Source organism: Schistocerca americana, chromosome 7, assembly GCF_021461395.2.
Source record: "Schistocerca americana isolate TAMUIC-IGC-003095 chromosome 7, iqSchAmer2.1, whole genome shotgun sequence".
Taxonomy (NCBI): domain Eukaryota; kingdom Metazoa; phylum Arthropoda; class Insecta; order Orthoptera; family Acrididae; genus Schistocerca; species Schistocerca americana.
The window spans coordinates 358,612,182-358,633,556 of record NC_060125.1 but is presented as its reverse complement, the minus strand read 5'-3'; the positions used below and the strand labels follow the sequence as shown (position 1 = coordinate 358,633,556).

At 38.8% G+C, this 21,375-nt stretch overlaps 1 protein-coding gene across 1 annotated transcript in view; it reads right to left on the bottom strand.

The window, feature by feature from the left end:
* Nucleotides 1-7,452: 7,452 nt before the first annotated feature.
* LOC124622034 (15-hydroxyprostaglandin dehydrogenase [NAD(+)]-like) overlaps nt 7,453-21,375 on the bottom strand; it is a 112,196-nt gene continuing 98,273 nt past the window's right edge. Inside the window, exon 6 of the mRNA XM_047147592.1 lies at nt 7,453-8,854. Coding sequence (XP_047003548.1) covers nt 8,725-8,854 — 130 coding nt within the window. The 3' untranslated portion in view covers nt 7,453-8,724. The remainder of the gene's footprint in view (nt 8,855-21,375) is intronic.

Here is a 21,375-nt window from a genome sequence, read left to right as displayed (position 1 = left end):
TCGAACCCTTCTGAACGTTTGATGAAAGAAATTGGTAAACTATGCAGAATATACTGCCATAAAAGACATATTGATTGGGACACACACATACTCTCATTCCAGGATGTAATTAACTCCATACTAAATGAATATACTATGCTATCTCCGACTTTTATATTGAAAAATGTTGAACCACCCAACAAAATTAAAGAATTAGTATCTTTTCCTATATCTCGTCGACTACGCCACCATGAAATAATTGATATTGCGCTCAGCAACATCAAACGTGCCGCAGAGCGCAGCAGAAGACAGCAAAATCAGGTTTGTACACACCATGAATTTCACATAGGACAGAAGATACCATTACGCATACACTACTTTTCCAACAGAGGAAAGAGTAGATACAGTAAATTTAAGCTTCTATAAGCTGGTCCATACAGAATTCGCAGCACTCCTCACCCCAATGCAGTACATGTAGAAACTTTGAGAACCAGAAAAACCAAGGGAAATCACCATATTTTCAATATTAAATCCTTTATTAAGTGAACATACTTTATGACTTATCATGCTGTAATGCCATTTCCAGATATTTATATGACTACTTACTGATGATGATCATATTTTTTTCTTGGCAAGTGCCCGGCAAGGTAAGGTTAGCAGGTCGCTTTTTTTGTCGTTACATGTCAGACCGTGCACATTGGAACCATCTTTTTGTATATATGATGGTTTTCCTATCGAAAGTAGAATTTTCTCTGTATGTACTATGAAATCTTTAAGATATAACAAACACCAGTTGACTTTGACATTTTTCCTTTTGATATCCCAATATCTTGACTATTCTACACTTTTTGCTACTACATTATGATATTGAGTGTACATTTTTGCACTTGAAAATTGTCTATTATTTTGACCTAATGCGTTTTCTGTCACGCTACGCTGTATGCTTGGTCATATCACTAGAAACAAGTTTTCATTTAATGAGTATATGAATTAAATACTAGATATTAATCCATATTCATCATTTTCAGAAAGCAAAACCGTGTAAAACAAATAAATTAAACAACCAAAGTGGTTTACTATGAAATGGAAATTTCACCATCGGAATGAACGAAAGAAAATACAATATCTTGTCATGAAGAGTAAATGGTTTAGAATTAACAAAGATTACCAAAATATAGTTATGCACCATATGATAGCAACCTTGACTAATTACTTTTCTTTCACACGCAATTCTGGCGGACTTCGAGTGGAGCTGTGTATGTCAATTTTAGTGATGAAGTATGCTAGAAGTAAGAAACTTAGTAATATATGAAATGATGATGCTGATGAATGATGCTGATAAATAAGATAATGAATAATGAACTATTTTTTGGAGAGGATAATGAATGATGGTGTTTAGTTATATGAAGAAATGGTAATGAATAATGAGATTTTCCTTTGTTTTTGCAGATGAGGATAATGATGAAGTTTATGTAGTTATTGAAGTATTTGTTGTAGTTCTATTTGACAGTATGCCGTATATCACGTGGTATAATGACTGAATGTTTTGGAAAGGAACAGCTAGAGTACATGCATGTTAAGCAGATGTGTCATTACCTGTTAATTAGACGTTTTCCACTTTTCAGCATAATATTTCTTCTTTCAGCTCAGTAATTCACTTTGAATATTTTTCCAGGAGAGACTTTTCATGATATTAAAATGATTTCTGAAGTATGTCGTTATGTTATATGCTACAAGCACTTAGTTATTAAACCTATTCTAATACTTGCATTTTTTTAACCCAGTTGTCTCTATCATTCATGAATGTGATCACATATACTCTACTTGTTTGATAACCTTGCTACAGCTGACTCATGACAAATGATGTTAATAATCCTTATTTCCAGCAATAAGTCAAAAGCAATTATTATCATGTCCCAGCAATTGATTATTCATCCCAACGCAATGCATTGCTAGCACAAAAAAAGAAATTATTACTAGTCCCAACTACTACCAGTATACAACTACATAATGCTACCAGTTCAAGATATATTTCTAGTCCTAAATATAATGCATATTTTTCTGCTGTATTAATTCCATTATGTCTATGTATTATTGGACTAAACACCTTGAGTATTAGTTCCAATGTCTTACATTTTGAATATGTCTTACGTCACTTGCATGATATCAAATATAGTTACTAGCAACTTGTTGCTACACGTAGTAATTACTCCAATGAGATGACTTCTTAATAATGTTCTATAATACTCCATTAATGTCTTGTAACTGGCCAATGAGTGCCAATAATTATTGTAATGAGATGACTTGTGAATAATGTTTTGGAATACTCCATAAATGCTATGCCAATAATTACTGAAATGAGATGACTTATGAATAATATTTTTTAATACTCCATACATGCCTTGTAACTGGCCAATGAGTGCCAATAATTGTTCAAATCGGATGACTCGCTAGTGTAGTTCTGAATGATGACTAGCATAAGATTTGATGTATCCTTCACCTTCTGACCTAATTACCACCAATTACTGCGATTTCCGTATGACCTGTCCATCCTCATGATCATTGAGTACTCTATTTGGTTTTTGCACTAATTCTACGTTGATGTAAGAGTATGGATTCTACACGAATGTAGTGTTGACATCAAGATGTTCACCACCTTGAACGACGGAGATGTTATTATGGACCTACTGTTTGGTGTACGTAATATACTAACAAAATGATAATATACAATATCAATACAACATTTCAGTCTCTTGGTTACACTGATAAGCACTTCAGGGAAGAGAACTTCAGATTGTCTCACTTGGAGTTGTGCTTCTGTAGGAAGATATGGACTTTTAGTACAGCTATGTGCAACCCAATGTGCTACAACCATGATGCTATCCTTCCCATTCCTTTCCTAGTTCTTGTAAAAATGCTAAAGACTTATACAGTGCGTGTGCACTTCATCTCATTTGTTAACATCTCCTAAACACGCTAATGACTTTTACAGTGAGTGTGCACTATTTTTCATTTCTTACTACGACCAGTTCTCTTAAAACGCTAAAGACTTATACAGTGCGAGTGCACTTTATCTCATTTCTTAATGTGTTCAGTTCTTGTAAAAACGCTAATGACGTATACAGTGCGTGTGCACTCTATTTCATTTCTTAATATGTTCTGTACTTATATTATTTACCAATAATGTTATATATATATATATATATATATATATATATATATATATATATATATATATATATATATATATACAGGGTCACAGGGTGGTCCATTGACCGTGACCGTGACAAATATCTCACGAAATAAGCATAAAATGAAAAAACTGCAAAGAACGAAACTTGTCTAGCTTGACCGGGGAAACCAGGTGGCACTGTGGTTCGCTCGCTAGATGGTGTTGCCATAGGTCAAACGGATATCAACTGCGTTTTTTAAAATAGAAACCCCCATTTTTATTACATATTCGTGTAGTACGTAAAGAAATATGAATGTTTTAGTTGGACCACTTTTTTCACTTTGTTATCGATGGCGCTGTAATAGTCACAAACATATGGCTCACAATTTTAGACGAACAATTGGTAACAGGTAGGTTTTTTAAAGTAAAATACAGAACGTAGGTACGCTTGAACATTTTATTTCGGTTATTCCAATGTAATATACGTACCTTTGTGAACTTATCATTTCTCAGAACGCATGCTGTTACAGCGTGATTACCTGTAAATACCACATTAGTGCAATAAATGGTCAAAATGATGTCCGTCAACCTCAATGCAATTGGCAATATGTGTAACGACATTCCTCTCAACAGCGAGTAGTTTGCGTTCGTAATGTTCGCACATGCATTGACAATGCGCTGTCGCATGTTGTCAGGCGTTGTCGGTTGATCACGATGGCAAATATCCTTCAACTTTCCCCACAAAAAGAAATCGGGGACGTCAGATCCGGCGAACGTGCGGGCCATGGTATGGTGCTTCGATGACCAATCCACCTGTCATGTAATATGCTATTTAATACCGCTTCAACGGCAAGCGAGCTATGTGTCGGACATCCATCATGTTGGGAGTACATCGCCATTCTGTCATGCAGTGAAACATCTTGTAGTAACATTGGTAGAACATTACGTAGGGAATCAGAATACATTGCACCATTTAGATTGCCATCGACAAAATGGGGGCCAATTATCCTTCCTCCCATAATGCCGCACCATACATTAACTCGCCTAGGTCACTGAAGTTCCACTTGTCGCAGCCATCGTGGATTTTCCGTTGCCCAATAGTGCATATTATGGCGGCTTACCTACCGCTGTCGGTGAATAACGCTTCGTCGCTAAATAGAACTGGTGCAAAAAGTCTGTCATCGTCCCATAATTTCTCTTGTGTCCAGTGGCAGAACTGTACACGATGTTCAAAGTCGTTGCCATGCAATTATGCAATTCCTGGTGCATAGAAATATGACACGGGTGCGATCGATGTTGATGTAGCATTCTCAACACCGACGTTTCTGAGATTCCCGATTCACGCGTAATTTGTCTGCTACTGATGTGCGACAGGAGCTAAAACACCTACTTGGGCATCCTCACTTGTTGCAGGTCGTGGTTAACGATTCACATATGGCTGAACACTTCCTGTTTCCTTAAACAACGTAACTATCCGGCGAACGGTCCGGACACTTGGATGATGTCGTCCGGGATACCGAGCAGCATACATAGCACACGCCCGTTGGGCATTTTGATCACAATAGCCATACACCGACACGACATCGACCGTTTCCGCAATTGGTAACTGGTCCATTTGAACACGGGTAATGTATCACGAAGCAAATACCGTACGCACTGGCGGAATGTTACGTGATACCACGTACTATTGCTTGCCCGCAGCTCGTGGTCGTGCGGTAGGTAGCGTTCTCGCTTCCCACGCCCGGGTTCCCGGGTTCGATTCCCTGCGGGGTCAGGGATTTTCTCTGCCTCGTGATGGCTGGGTGTTGTGTGATGTCCTTAGCTTAGTTAGGTTTAAGTAGTTCTAAGTTCTAGGGGAATGATAACCATAGATGTTAAGTCCCATAGTGCTCAGAGCCATTTGAACCATTTTTGAACTATTGCAGCGCCATCTATCACAAAGCGAAAAACGTGGTCCAACTAAAATATTCATATTTCTTTACATACTACACAAATATTTAATAAAAAATGGGGATTTCTATTTTAAAAAAACGCAGTTGATATTCGTTTGACCTATGGCAGCGTCATCTAGCGGGCCAACCACAGCGCCATCTGGTTTCCCCATTCAAGGTACACGAGTTTCGTTATTTGTAGTTTTTTAGTTTGATGCTTATTTCGTGAGATATTTGGCCCGGTCACTATCAATGGACCACCCTGCTTATACTCTGTGACTGTAGAATTAGTAAACTAAATGGGTTACAAAAAAATATTTGTTGCTCATGGCAAGTCCAACTGACTCACCGTAGCTGCCAATTCCCTCCCCCCCTCCCCCACCCCCCGCCTCCAATGCAGGCTTATGTAAGAGGTCCATGCGTAAGGAATTTATTGCTAGCGCACTCGAGCAGATGTAACTTCGATGGATTGCTCATGCTCTGCCTGCAATATGTAAGCTACAATAGAATCACAGACCAGAGTGTCAGCAGCAGTAGTAGCAGTAGCTCACAGTCGGGAGGTTGGGTCAGGTCGCTCGTAGAGAGCAGTTGTCTAGTTGTATAGCACACAGAGAGCACTTATATCATGTATGGAACTATCAAGGCTGGTCGTGGATAACGATGATGGTTCAAAAATTGTTCAAATGACTCTGAGCACTATGGGACGTTACTTCTGAGGTCATCAATCTCCTAGAACTTAGAACTACTTAAACCTAACTATCCTAAGGACACCACACACATCCATGGCCGAGGCAGGATTAGAACCTGCGATCGTAGCGGTCGCGCGGTTCCAGATTGTAGCGCCTAGAACCGCTCGGCCACCCCGACCGGCTACCGATGGTGGTGCCTGAGCGATGTAGTATCAGGTAAAAGCAAAATTATTATTATTTATTGCCACGCGCTTATGTAATTTGCAATAACTCATTTTGTACTATTGTTATGTCAAAGTCACATGTAAATATTTTTCAATAATAATGTTTCTTATAAAGGTAACTTTTGACAGTCATTCATCTCAATTTAAAGGTTTTTACTAATTTCTCTTATCCATAGTCATGCCAATTATCGTAAATAAAATCAGTTGTTTTTCATACGTAACAAAATCTAGTGGCCAGCATTGAACTAGGCTGTACCAGAAAAATTTCTTATAGGAGCAGATATATACGCGTTATCCGCCGACGTGATTGAGGTAAGAATATTCAGTTTATTCAGAATGACTTTTCAGGACCATGACGCAACATTGATGACGTCTGTATTTACCACTTTAGATTCACAATCAGTTAATTATTGAAAGGTTATATATGAGTCACCTTTTCATTGGGAGGTTTGTCAGATTTTTATTGCGAGATTACGGAATTAAACTGTTGGGAGGTTACAGTGCATACTGATGTTTGAAGTGTGTGTGTGTGTGTGTGTGTGTGTGTGTGTGTGTGCAACGAATTAAGTCTAATTAAAAAAAAACTTATTTAAGTACTGTATAATGCAAAAACCCTACCACGTACACGATTCACATGTTGCCGTAAGTTTCATAGATAAATGGTATTACATTTGCAAGCAAACTGATAGTTTAATATTATAGCAAGATATTACAATTACATGTTATAGAACCTGTGAATAACTAACCAACAAACTTCATTATTAATTCCATGAAAACAGGAACAACATTTCTTCGAGTGGTTCGGTCTGTTAAGTGTTGATACTAACAGTGTACTGAATGAAATTTGCTGTCCTCATGAGATATCCATGAAGTGTTGCGGCTGGCTGGACGTACTTGAGACGTAAATGATTCAGAGGTGAATTTGTTTTCCCTAGTAACAGTGTGCTGTGGTCTGGAAAGTAACATTATACATAGATTAACGATCACTTCTTCATTGAACTTATACGTTCTCCAATTGTTGAAAATCATCATAAATGTGGAGCTGAGTGTATATCTTTGTATACATTACTGTTTCGCCGCCGGCCGGAGTGGCCGTGTGGTTCTGGGTGCTACAGTCTGGAGCCGAGCGACCGCTACGGTCGCAGGTTCGAATCCTGCCTCGGGCATGGAAGTGTGTGATGTCCTTAGGTTAGTTAGGTTTAATTAGTTCTAAGTTCTAGGCGACTGATGACCTGAGAAGTTAAGTCGCATAGTGCTCAGAGCCATTTGAACCATTTTTGAACTGTTTCGCTTTTTAGTAGTTGGTGCACCTAGGTAAAATCAGAAAATGAGAGCATCGATCTTCGCGTCTCTCTTTAGCTGTCTTACTGTCGACCTGTCATCTATTATACCTACACTGAATTTCATTTTTACTTAAAAAATATACACAAGAGATTGGTTCTAAGGAAAACAGTGAGTATTAGCCAAACTTTCCCAGAAACTTTATTTTGCATCTGAAACACATAGGAAATCTTATATATATTCGCATTACACTACAGCATTACTTGGAGTAACTTGATAGATGTGTTTGCTTGTTATCTACGTCTAAATACATTTGGATATAAAACAGTACAGACGAAGATAAAAGTTTTGTTATGAGTTAAGTTACCTTTTGTATTGAATGATGTACTTACGTGTTCGTTATTTATACAGTGGACTTAAAAATGAATGCACTATGATGAGAGACTTTAATATCAATATGATCGTTGTAGTGGGACTTACTATTAAGAACTAGGATGTCCAGTAAGTTCTACGATCATTTCAAAAAATCATAACTTGGCTACTATTAGAGACAGAAAAGCTTGGTTTGTTGCAAAACTTTTGGTAGACTTCAGTGTTCTTTTTTCCTTCATCGTGTGTTGCAGATTTGATTTGAAGCGCACGGAAATGGTGATAGAATAAGAGAAGACGCAATGTGCCATCTGATATGCAGAATCCAAATCTGTTTCAACGGTACCGTGGAGTTATCGACGCCAGTATGCGAAGGCTTTACCGGAACAAAACAAAAAAATGCATAATTAGGTGGTTCAATAACTTCAAAGAGACAGGCAGTGTCAAAGGCCATACCGCGCTCTCCTGGTGCTACGCCGTTAGACTACTTTCTGTGCGGTTTTGTCAAGGATCACGTTTACACAACGTTAGTCAGTGACATGCCTATCGTTCGAGCACGAAGCAGTGAAGTAATCATTTAGAACTGTTGAGCCTGCAATGCTGACGTGTACATGAACAGAACTCGAATATTGCCTTGTTGTTCTACGAGCGACTAGTGAGACACACACTGAAATTCTGGCGGAACGGTGAGAAAAAAACTTTGAGAGCTGGTAACTGTTTACAGCAAACCACAATGTTCTATATCTAACACTTTACAAGTTGTGCTTGTTTTGAAATTACAGCGGTACCTTATGGACACTCTGTGTATGACAAATGCTTAACAATCTCTGAGCAAAATTCCTGCCTATATTCGTTTCTTCCACGAGATGCAAGGTAGTCCCAGATGATTTAGTAACACGGCTAGGAACGTAACGAAGAGAACAGGTACGGAAGAAAACTCACACGAAGCGTTGTATAACTGAGGAATCAATTAAGCTGACAGACTTTGAGATAGCGGGAAGGATAGTTTAAGGCAAGCGGAACGTCGGTCGGCGCGCTGTGGCCACGTGAGCACGAGAGCCGCTGCACGGCGGCTGCGGTCAGACCCGCATCTGCTCGCGGGCAGGGATGGCCACCTGGTAGGCCGGCTGCCCGCCCTCAGACACCCACAGAGAGCCGTTCTCTCCTCGCCGCAGCACCTCCACTGCCGCTCGTGCCACGGCGTCTGACCTGACAACAAACAACACTGCTTAGTTCCGAGCGTTATACACTGACGGAAATAAATCGCAACACCGAGAAGGAGTTCTGCGACATAAACTAAAGTTGGTAGGAGTGCTCCTACATCTGTAGTGCCACTATCAGAATACAAATCAGATATGCTTTAAATACACGTTGTAAAGCTCGCGAGCGTTAGTTGCCTTTGAGACTGGGCGTGATGAATTGATGTTAGTCAAGAAAGCCTTTGAGGCGTCAAAGACGCCATTGTCAACACCTCACTCAGTTTGAACGAGGTCTTGTAGTAGGGCAGCGATACTGCATAAAGGCTTCGTAGGAAGGTACCCACTGTACGTGATTGCTTGCAGCGACCGTCACGAGAATGTTCGATCGCAAGAAGGCCTGGTTCCAGACGGCCACATGACACCACTGAGAGCGAAGACCATCGTGTTCTGCGCATTTTACTGCATCAGCAGCAAAAATATGAGGAGCAGTTGGCGCTACAATGATGCAAAAAACTGTTACAAGTCGATTACTTCAAGGACAGCTCCGAGTCAGACGCCCCATAGCGTGCAATTCACACGCCCTAAACCAACGCCATTCCCAGTTTCGGTGGTATCAAGCGAGAGCTCATTGTTGTAACTTCTGATGAAAGCTCTACTTCGGTGCCAGTGATGGCCGTGTGTAGATTAGCAAGAGGACAGTTGAGGGCGTGCAACCAATCTGTCTGGATGCTGGACACACTGAATCTACACCTAGTTTTATGGTCTGGGGTGCTATTTCATACGTCAGCCGGAGCACTCTCGTGGTTATCCCAGGCATCCTGAACACTAATTTGTACGTCAATAAGGTATTCCACCTGTTGTGCTGCGATTTACGAACAGCATTCTATGGGATGATTTCCAACAGGATAACGCTCGCCTGCGTACCACAGTTGTAGCCTAACATACGCTACAGTGTGTTAGCATGTTGCCTTAGCCTGCTAAATCCCCGGATGTGTCTCCGGTCGAACAGATGTGTGACATCATCGGACGACAACTGCAGCGTCATCCAAAACCAGCATAACTTGACCGGCCAAGTGCAACAGGCATGGAACTCCATCACGCAAACTGACATCCGGTACCGACACAACACTATGCGTGCACATTTTAATGCTTGCATTAAATATTCTGGAAGTTTGAACGGTTATTAACATACCAGTAATCCACATTTACAATGTCTTTTCTCGCACTTACATTAACGTGTGATCTTGTAATGTTAATCACTTAAATATGCAGCCTAGACAAATGTTATTCAGATAACTTAATTACTTTACGTTCATTATTATTTGTATTCCAGTTTAACCATTAGTGTATTTGAGGTTAGATCAGATATACTTCTCGTTTCATAGATCTATAGTGAGGAGATCATCAATGGTCTAGATCATCTCATAAAGCAGCAATACATATAATGTGATAACAAAAGAAGAGATTGCTAATTACATAATCCTGACATACTGTCAGTTGGAGCAGTGACCAGCACATTAAAAATATATATATATATATATATATATATATATATATATATATATATATATATATTTGCCTTAGTCTATACGAGACATGGAAGTGCTATGTTACTTCCCTGACCACCCTCAATTCAGAAAGAACAAGTATGTAACACAGTGACTAGAGTAGGCTAATAATTTATGGAGATACATATATTATACATGGTTTATGTTGAAGCTGCAGTTGATTGTTGAAAACCACATCAAAATCCGTCCAGTGGATCCTGAGTTATTCCAATTTTAATTGAGTAGCTTGTCAAGATTCACAGAGGTACGCAACAGTCGGGTTCGGTCACTGTAACGCGAGATGCTCAAAGCAAAACGCAGCGTTTGTGCGGGGACATCCTGCAGCGAAAATGGTCAGACCTCGTCCCTGGCACCGAAAAGTGGGGGAGGCAAAAGCTGTTTGTCAACAAAAATAAGTTTCGCAGCAGACAGATTGAGCACAAAGTTATTCAAAGGAAGTCTCGGAGTGAGTTTACACGGGAGGAATACATGCGGCGTCATAATATCATAATGGTGTATTGTCAGCTAAAAAGTTATGCTTAGGGGTCGGAGTCCCTTGTTCGAGAAAAACCACGATAAGTGTTGACTAACGACAGACCTACAACTGATGTCCATTTACACCTCAGTGATGCAATAATGTTTTTGGTACTTCTTCTGACGTACGCAAAGTCGATATGAGGACAGTTGCGTGCGAAGTGACTGTAATTGACCTTTCAAAGTTATATTTTTGAATATAATAAATAAAAATTAGGACGTGGTTAACTCAGATGAACAAAGGTTATGTTGCGCTATTACCCCATCTCGCACATTGATATTGGTAGGTAGGACAATGTCTCTTATCTTATCTTGGTGTACTTTCTCAGTACATAATCGCAGATGACTTTGCAGTCGCGCTTGTGTGTGTCAGTTTTTATTGTAGTGGAAAATACTACGTGTTTTAGTGCTAGGCAGATTCAGAAATGTCGTCGCGTTTCGGTTATAAAGTCCTGCGTGGCAGGAGTATCAAAGATTGATCTCAGATTCCAGTCACTAAATAAGCAAATTTATGGAACATTACTATTACCAGGAATTAGTGGTCACAGTGCAGACTTCGAGATGCGTGCGTGGTACTTATATCTTTGTGGTCACATTTTTGCTAATGTACACGGACCTAATAGGAGGAAGTAGGAATTCGACCCTATATTGTGTTTTTAATAGATTCGTCTGTTACTTATTTGATTGTGTACATATTTCTCCACGAGTTGTTTTTGGTATCGCAAAGAGTAGGTATGCCACACTAGTCGGAGGGCACCGTTAGAACGAATGCAGACCAGGTATGGGCACGTAGGTTTTAACAGGTGGAAGCAGTGAGGATTGCCTGGTAATGTGTCACCTGAATTAGGCAGGTAGCTCTCTGGTATCACTAAATCGCACATGCCTGTTATTCTTCCACTGACAACTGCTGTTCTAAAGACGCTAGAGGGTTGTTTTTGTCGCCTTTTTCCTATCTATGATTTAATTTTTAATGGACATGGAGGACTGCCGTTACATACAGACTCACCTTCACATTGTGTAATGAGTGTCAGTTTGAGTACCGAGAACCGTCATAAACCCAACCTATGATTAGAAATCATCACAGTGTACATGGCGTTTGGTTTTTAAAACTGAAGGTCCCGAACCCTCCCCCCCCCCCCTTCAAACCCACGTGCAAAGCAACTTTTTATTTGCAAATAGGAAGCCTCCTTTTTTTATTATAGACTCGGATTTAATTACAAGAAATACCTAGGATTTATCTGAAACAGTTTTTTTCCAAATGTGGAAGATGGCACTGTAATTGGCACGAGGATTACGGCGGTTGGACGGAAGAACACACAGAAATCAGTCACCCTGATGGTGAGATTCGACGGGACTCACCGAAATCGAGCATCCTGATGGTGTGGGGACTTACCGGAATCAAACCCGAAGGTGACTTGCAAATTTAATAACACTTTCACGTTTAGATATTGAAATGTTGGCAAATAAGCTACATTTAACGCAATGTAATTTTCTGTTTACTTGAAGGTTGATTTCAACGAGTCCCCACACAACCAGGGTGCTTGATTTCGGTGAGTCTCCTCGCCAGCAGTGGTGGATGTGGGGAGAGAGATGGCGGAGTTTTGAGAGAGGATGATCTGGACATGAGTCCATCAGAGAGAGTATATTTGTAAGACTGGATGCCATGAACTTATATATATATATATATATATATATATATATATATATATATATATATATATATATATATATATATATATATATATGACTTTTGAACACTATTAAGGTACATACATTGTTTGTTCTCTATCAAAATCTTTCATTTGCTAACTATGCCTATCAGTAGTTAGTGCATTCAGTAGTTAGATTCTTTTATTTAGCTGTCAGTGGTGGCACTCGCTGTGTTGCAGTAGTTCGAGTAATGAAGATTTTTGTGAGGTAAGTGATTCATGAAAGGTATAGGTTATTGTTAGTCAGGGCCATTCTTTTGTAGGGATTTTTGAAAGTCAGATTGCGTTGCGCTAAATATATTGTGTGTCAGTTTAAGACAGTCATTTAAAATTTTTCTAAGGGGACATTTCATATGGCGACCCTGCCAGGATACCTCACTGGAATCTCCTGATTTTTTCTTGTAGTTTGTGTAATTAGTGTAGCTATTGTTTATTGCTGGTGCATAATTATAGAGAGTATTTACTTTGTAGTTGTAGTTTTTCATTGTTGTACAGTAAAACAGTTGTGGCTTGCATGTAGATTTGCACCAAGTATTTCGCAGCTGTGCTTGCAATTAACTAGATATTATTTTCAGTGCTATGTTAATGTGTTTTCTTATTTTGCTCTTCAAACTGTGCTTTTCTGTATTATCGTGTGAAATATTGTGACAATAATGGCGTGTGAAAAACGTAACACTAGGCTCCAAAGTAAACTGAGAAATAATAGTGACGACGAGCGTAGCTTATCAGCACCACTGTGTAACGAATTAACAGACAATCAAAGTAGTAATTTGGTAATTGTGCATAGGGAAATGGAGCGGGCGGCAAATAATGGCGTAGACAGTGAAACAAATAGTGAACAGGGAAGCATTATCGATCGATCGGTCGGCAACAGCTCGCCTTGGATTCCGAAATGACAGGACACAATCTTGCAAATACTGTAGATTCAGGTTTTGCGTACTCGCCATTTTCTCAAATAAGTCAAGACACATTTTCTGCGTTTCAAAATGCGAACATTGCCGGTTCAAAGGCACTGCCGAATAGCACTGAGGAACATGTTTCAGACACCAGTGCATCGTTATTACAATTAATGCAACAAATGGGACAAAAGCTTCAAAAGTTAGAGACAATGGAACAAAATCTTCAAAAGTTAGACACAATGAAACAAAATCTTCAAAAGTTGGACGCAATGGAACAAAATCAAACACAGTCACAGCAACAGCTTCAAAAGTTAGACACCACGCTTGAACAAACACGTGAAGGTTTAACTGCTGAGTTACTTAAAATCGAATCTAAATGTCAAAAAGTCTGTAATGACGTAAAAACACAGCAAACTATTGTTCATGAAAATCACGACACCTTGCAAGCTAAAATTGACTCAGTTGCATCTACCGATTCAGTTACACAACTTGCAAAACCTCAGGAAAACTTAAAGGACACAGTAGATACGATTTCAACACAAATGGACACTCTGAAACTTGGTTCAGAAAAACACACTGAGGAAATAAGTTCACTATCGGAGAAAGTAGCCGAACTTTCGGATCAGTTCACTAACTTATCTGCAAAGGTAGATGATGATCTGAATGACACAAGTCCCGTAGCCTTCCATGACACAGAAGAATACGAACAAATTAGGAAATTCAAACAAAATCAGAATCAAATTAATTCACAACACAAAAGAGAAATCCGGGAAGTACAAGATCAGTTGGCACAAATAATACGAGAATTACATATTTCAGAGGAGACTCGCGCTCCAACATGGGAAGAGGGACATAGAAATACAGAACAGCGACAAAATAATAACACAGGGAACTTCGGAAATTATGAAAGAAATTGGCAAGGTACACCGAATTTTGAGATGGAACCGCCGTAACGGCGTAACAATGACCGACATGTGACTCGCCGACATGATGACTTTGACTATAAGCTGTTTATTACTACACGTAAATTCAAAACATTTAAGAATTCCAGCAACGACATTCATCCACAAGCGTGGCTTCATCAATTCTCTCATTGTTTTCCTCCCAACTGGTCATTAGAGCACAGATTAGAATTTATGTGTGGCTACTTAGAGAATGAACCAGCTGTAGGAATGCGATCGGTGATTCACGATTGTCACAGTGAAGGAGAATTTTTTCATGCCTTCCTCTCAGTATATTGGTCTCAAGCTACACAAGACCGAGTGAAACATAGCATCATAATGATGAAACATTTCGAACACTCTGAATTTTCCAGTCTTGTGAAATATTTTGAAGACATGTTACACAAGAATCAGTACCTGTCAAACCCATACAGCCCTTCAGAACTCATCCACATTTGCTTAATCAAATTGACTGAACATTTACGACATATTATTTTGGCAGGACGTTGCAAAGACGACATTGAAGCTTTTCAGGGACTCTTACAAGAATTAGAAATTGAGACAGACAGTCACGGGATGCGAAAACAGGAAAACAATCATTACAGGTCACAGCCATCACAATTCCGCGATGACAGAAATAATAACTGGACACGACAAGGCTATTCTTACAATGTAAATCGTGACCAAAACAGACACCGCCTGTATGACAACCGTTGGCAGAGTAGTAATAATTACAGGGAAAGATCACCTCTCCGTGGTAATGACTATCACAGAGACAATCAGAGAAACAGACAATATGGGAACCAAAATAATTATTATCAAGGGAGACAGAATAACTTCAGATGCAACAGTCCATCATGCAGTTACGATTCCGGGAGAAATTCTCCACCACATGACCAACAAAAAAGAAACTATGTAAACTATCGACAAAACGACAGACCTGAATTTCATCAGAACTGGCAGGATTCAAACAGGGCAGGGCCCTCTCGACAAGGTGAATTTGTAGAAGTTAGATCTCCAAATCCCAATAACAACGCTCGCCAACAAAGAGACAATAGACAATGACTCACACCGCTGGCAGCCACAAAACGTACTTATGAAACTGACGACGTAGCTGCCATGGCTAGTAATTATGTAAAAATGGAAGACATTAGGGACTTCTTACTCCAGGAACACGACGTAAAACATAACAACATTGCATATCCTGTAATTCACATTACAGTAAATGACGTAAAATTTACGGCAGTACTTGACTCTGGCAGTCCCATTTCAGTAATTAGTGAAACAGCCTTTAGCAAATACAACAAATCGAACGATTGCCCCACACTTCCGTTACGTAAGATTAAATTACAAGGTGCAATCGTTGGAAAAAGTAGATGTACGCCAACAAACCAACTTAGAATTCTTTTGCCTAAGCCACAGTTTCTCTATGAACTTCCTTATCGTTCCATTGTTGTCAACAGAAATTATATTGGGAGTAGATTTTTTGAATGAATACAAAGCAATCTTAAACTTTCACGATGCTGAAATAAGTTTAGAGAAAGAAGGTAAGCCAATAGCTTTGAAATTTGAAGATTGGCTCTCAAACCATGACGAGGAAATTAATCGACTTTACCTCCTGTTAGACAACAGTTCGGAATTTTCGACGGAACTTGACACTAACAATCAGTCTGAAAGTACTGACAGGGATGATATCGACGGCGTATTTGATAATAACGAGTTAATTCAGAATAAAATTCAAACAAATGAGAATTATAATGACACTGGTAGGCAGGACCTTTTTGAGATTTTACAAGCACATTCCACAGTCTTTACTCACAAAACAGGAACAATCAAGGGGTTTCAATACCAATTTCGTGTTCGTGAGCATACTAAATTTTTTTGTTAGACCATACGTAATTCCAGCACATTATAGGGACCGTGTTAGAACAGAAATATAATCTATGCTTGACGAGGGAATTATTGAGCCTGCAGTAAGCTCATACAACAATCCATTACATGTTGTTGAGAAGAAAAATGGATCGATCAGGCTTGTCTTAGATTCGAGACAAATCAATACTATCATCATTCCTGAAACAGACAGGCCGCAAACGATGGAAGAAATTCTTCAAAATTTTAATGGTGTAAAAGCGTTGTCTTCTGTTGATCTCAGATCCAGCTTTTATCAGATCTAACTTCATCCAGAACGTAGAAAATGCACAGCTTTTCTTTGTTTCGGCGTTTGTTATCAATTTCGGAAACTTCCTTTTGGTTTGAACATTTTTTCGGCAGCATTCATTCGTGGGCTAACTTCCGTATTACCTGAGTTCTTAAAACGTCACATCACCTTATATGTGGACGATATTCTGATAGCAGAAGCCTCATGGGAACAACATAATCGCATCCTCAAGAGTGTGTTACGTATTTTTGCAGAATCTGGAAATACAGTTAACTTGGAGAAGTCTGAATTCGGTACGACAAAGGTGAAGTTTTTGGGACATATTATTTCTTCTGAAGGCATTCAGCCGGATCCTGAAAAGTTAGAAGCAATCAGAGCCATTCCTGTTCCATCCACAAAAAAACAAGTCCGCAGTTTTCTAGGTCTCGTAAATTTTTACCGTCGTTTTCTGAATATGCAAATTCTAGTTACACCAAAACTTAGTTCTCTCACTAGAAAAAATACTATTTGGAACTGGGACGAACAAGTACAGCTGGAATTCAATTCTTTGAAAGAGGCTCTACTTAACGTATTACTAGCTCATCCAGATCTGTCAAGAATTCTGCCTTAGCACGGATTCTTCTAAAGTTGGTCTTGGTGCCCATTTATTTCAAGAAACCATAGAAAATGACACTACTGTTCAGAAAACCATTGCTTTTGCTAGCCGAGTGCTAACACAATCTGAAAAAAATTGTTCCGTTTCTTTAGCTATCTTTTGGGCATTTAACAAATTCCGTTTCTTTCTCTCTGGTAAGCACGTAAAAGTATACAGTGATCATCGTGCATTACAATTTCTTATGTCTTCAAAATTAAATCACGACAGGTTAAAACGTTGGGCATTGTTTCTGCAAGAATTCCTCTTCACAATAGTCTACATTCCCGGCAAGGAGAACATTGTTGCGGACGCACTGTCACGCGCACCGGCTGGGCTTGAGAAAAGTAACACAGAAGGCAACATCGAGAAAAATTTCAGTATTCTTTACATTCAGAAAGTCGCCTTCGAAAACTTCATCACCACATCTTTAAAGGACATTGCTCATGAACAAGATAAAGATCCGATTTGGAAAGACATAAAAAGTAAATGGAATGAAAAGACACACACACAGATTCGGCATTATTATCTGGTTAGAAACAACATACTCTTCAAACGCTGCACTATTGATGACAAGGTATGGGTACTTTGCATTCCTGACGATTTTGTTAATAAGCTCATTTGGTACATTCATTTCAGCTACGCGCATTTTTGCCCATGAAAATGTTGTCATATTCTTCGGACGACTTGTTATTTTAACAATATGGAAAAGAGAATTCGAAGAGTCTTGTCTATTTGTAAACTTTGTCAAAAAGCTAAACCATCTACTGAAGAAAAAGCCATTAGGTGGAGAAAAAGGAGGCCATTAGCCTCGCTATTGACATTCCTTTCCAGAAACCATCGCAAATATGACACGCTATTTCTTGGAAACGTATGATTATAATGTGAAGCACGTACTTTGTGCTACTTAGTGAAATGCTTATGAATTTATGGGAAATATTCTTACATCTGCACACCTGATTATGACAAGTGTCTTTCTACGAGTGTTGAGAGAATTTCTACTGACTTATAAAATGCCATATGGCTAGTGAATGACGTTTATTTGCTCATTTTGTTTAACATCTAGTTTCTAGCTGCACTGCAGCATTGGTTAAAATAAAATTTAATAGATGTGCTAATGTAAATATTTTCTATCTACAGATCCAGTAAATAATAATTTTATGATCTACTTCCAAAAAAATGAGGGAGCACAAAAAGACATTTCCCTTCACAGGAACTGCATACATAATTTTGTAATGACTGTGTAATTTATTTCGTAGAGTAAGTCAAGGTGATGCATCACTCTAGTGTTAAGATGTGACATAGGTATTAGATATTTCCTATCTTTATTGTAATATTTTTTCTGCTTGAGCTATGTCATATTTAGGTATAAGTTATTGCATTTGCTGCTGCTGTTTGCCAGGCATAGTGCTACTGAATGTCACTTTGTATTACTCTGTTAAGCCAGTTTTTCTACTGATTTATTTTTCTTGTTGCTGCACATTGGCTCATATTAGTTGTAATGTTGCATTTGCTTTGCTAATTTAGATATACTGCTGCCTACTTTGCCAATTTCCAATTTTTTGTCATTGCTGTTTGTGTTAATTGTTTTGTGCTGCTACATTGCCTCAGTAGATTTAAGTTAGCTTAAGATGGGGTAGGCTATATACGAGAACGAGTTGTGATGAATTGGAAGAAATGCATTGAGAAGCTATAAGTAAATGGTTTGGCCAAAAAAGTATTTTGAAAGAGGATATGAACAAAAAAGTAGGGTTTGGGGACGACAGGATTAGGTAGGATTTTCATGGAAATAAATGATGAGGTAAGATAATGGAAAATAAATAATGAGGTAAGAAATAAGTGAACATATAAATACAGAAAGCATGCTTGGATAGGATTTTTTTGGTGGAAACAAATGTTGAAATAAGAGGAAAGATCTATGGGATGAAGTTTTGGGTTGGACTGCAGTACCAAATGTTACACTGAAAACAAACCTGTCCTTTCGTTTTGTGTTATTCCGCTATGTGTTTGTGTACCCTTGTGTCTTTATGTGTTTATCTGATAAGAGTTATGTTATAGAATTTTTCTAATAATGTGTTATTTACTTTGTAAAGATGTTTAGACATTATTTATTCTGTTCTGTTTCAGTGCTCGTGTGTGAAATTAATGTTTCGAAAACTATTCTCATTATTTTATTTATTTATGTCATAATCCCTGTAACACTGATGTACATGTTTATTTCTATTCTTTTGTAAAGCCTGTATTACTACAAATGTTATCTGTATTACTATGTTTTTAATGATGTTTTCTGTACCTTTGTAATTGTATTCTCATGTTATAAAATCGTAATTGACAGCAGTTCATCAAATTAAGTTACATCCCTCACTGCACATGTTTCTGTTGGTCATAGTATATGCACAATATATGAAAAAAGGGACTGTTAGTGCTTGCACATGTGTTGATAATTCAGCAAGGGACTGGTTAACAAAATTGCTGATTCTAACGACACATAAAAAAGTTTGTGAGTGCTGAAGTGGTGGTTTATGGACTTGCTATATTGCCTGCAAGACTTCTATGGACATACTAAAAATTTTGTGAGTGCACAAGAGGTGGTTTATGGATATGCTATATAGTACAAGGCTCTTCGATAGTGATTGTGCACCTGCACAGTCGCAACAGATGGCTGCTGGCCGTCTCTACGAGGACTGAAGTGGGTCTGCACCTTTGATGATCCACCAATACCATTATTTCTACAAGAACTGCAGTGGGTCTGCATCTCTGGTGACCCACCAATATCATAATCTCTACCAGGACTACAGTGGGTCTACTCTGTGATGACCTACCTACCAATACTCTTCAAAACTTCGACTGACTCTGCTGTGGGTTTGCTCTGTTGTGGCCCATTACCTGTCTGCATGTCAAGAGTCAGCACTGTCTTTCCGTTGGAAGGACAACACTACTTCTTCAAGACTGCATGGAAATCCACTACTTCCGTGTGCATTTTCTATTACTGCTCAGAGTTTGAGAAAAACACTGCACTGTGATGAATGATCAGGACTGTCTTTATGGACTGTGAGAAAATCTTTGCTTTTCACCAATAGTGTATCAATAAGTGTGTGCATTTGATATCTTTGTTATTGTAATTATGAAAAATTTTTTCAAATTTGCATTAGCCACTGCCCAAAACAATTTGTAAAATTTTTTTATGGGGAGCATGGGGGTTATGTAAGTAGGCTGTTTAGGTTTTTTTATTGGTAACGCCACGTAGCGCTCTGTATGAAAATCACTGGCTGTGCTGCGTGCAGTCTGTGGCTGGTTTGCATTGTTGTTTGCTATTGTAGTGTTGGGCAGCTGGATGTGAAGAGCGTGTAGCGTTGAGCAGTGAGAGGTGAGCCGCCAGCAGTGGTGGATGTGGGGAGAGAGATGGAGGAGTTTTGAGAGCGGATGATCTGGACGTGTGTCCATCAGAGGGAGTAAATTTGTAAGACTGGATGTCATGAACTGATATATATATATATATATATATACATATATATATATATATATATATATATATATATATATATATATATATATATAATGACTTTTGAACACTATTAAGGTAAATACATGGTTTGTTCTCTATCAAAATCTTTCATTTGCTAACTATGCCTATCAGTAGTTACTGCATTCAGTAGTTAGAGTCTTTTATTTAGCTGGCAGTAGTGGCGCTCGCTGTATTGCAGTAGTATGAGTAACGGAGATTTTTGTGAGGTAAGTGATTCATGAAAGGTGTAGATTATTGTTAGTCAGGGCCATTCTTTTGTAGGGATTTTTGAAAGTCAGATTGCGTTGCGCTAAAAATATTGTGTGTCAGTTTAAGCACAGTCATTTATAATTTTTCTAAGGGGGCGTTTCATGGGTATTTCTTGGAGTAGATTCCGAATGTTCAGTTAGAAAGGGGGGTTCCCGTTTGAAAATAAAAGTTGCCCCCCCCCCTCCCAAGATGGAAGTGGGGGGATGGGGTGGCAAGTTTTAGCACAGATCGATGTCCCCTTTGAAAATATTAACTTTTCATCTGGAACATTTTTGGTCCATACGATGCGTATTTTTCAAGATATTTATTTGTTCCAGGTTAAAATAAACATCCAGTA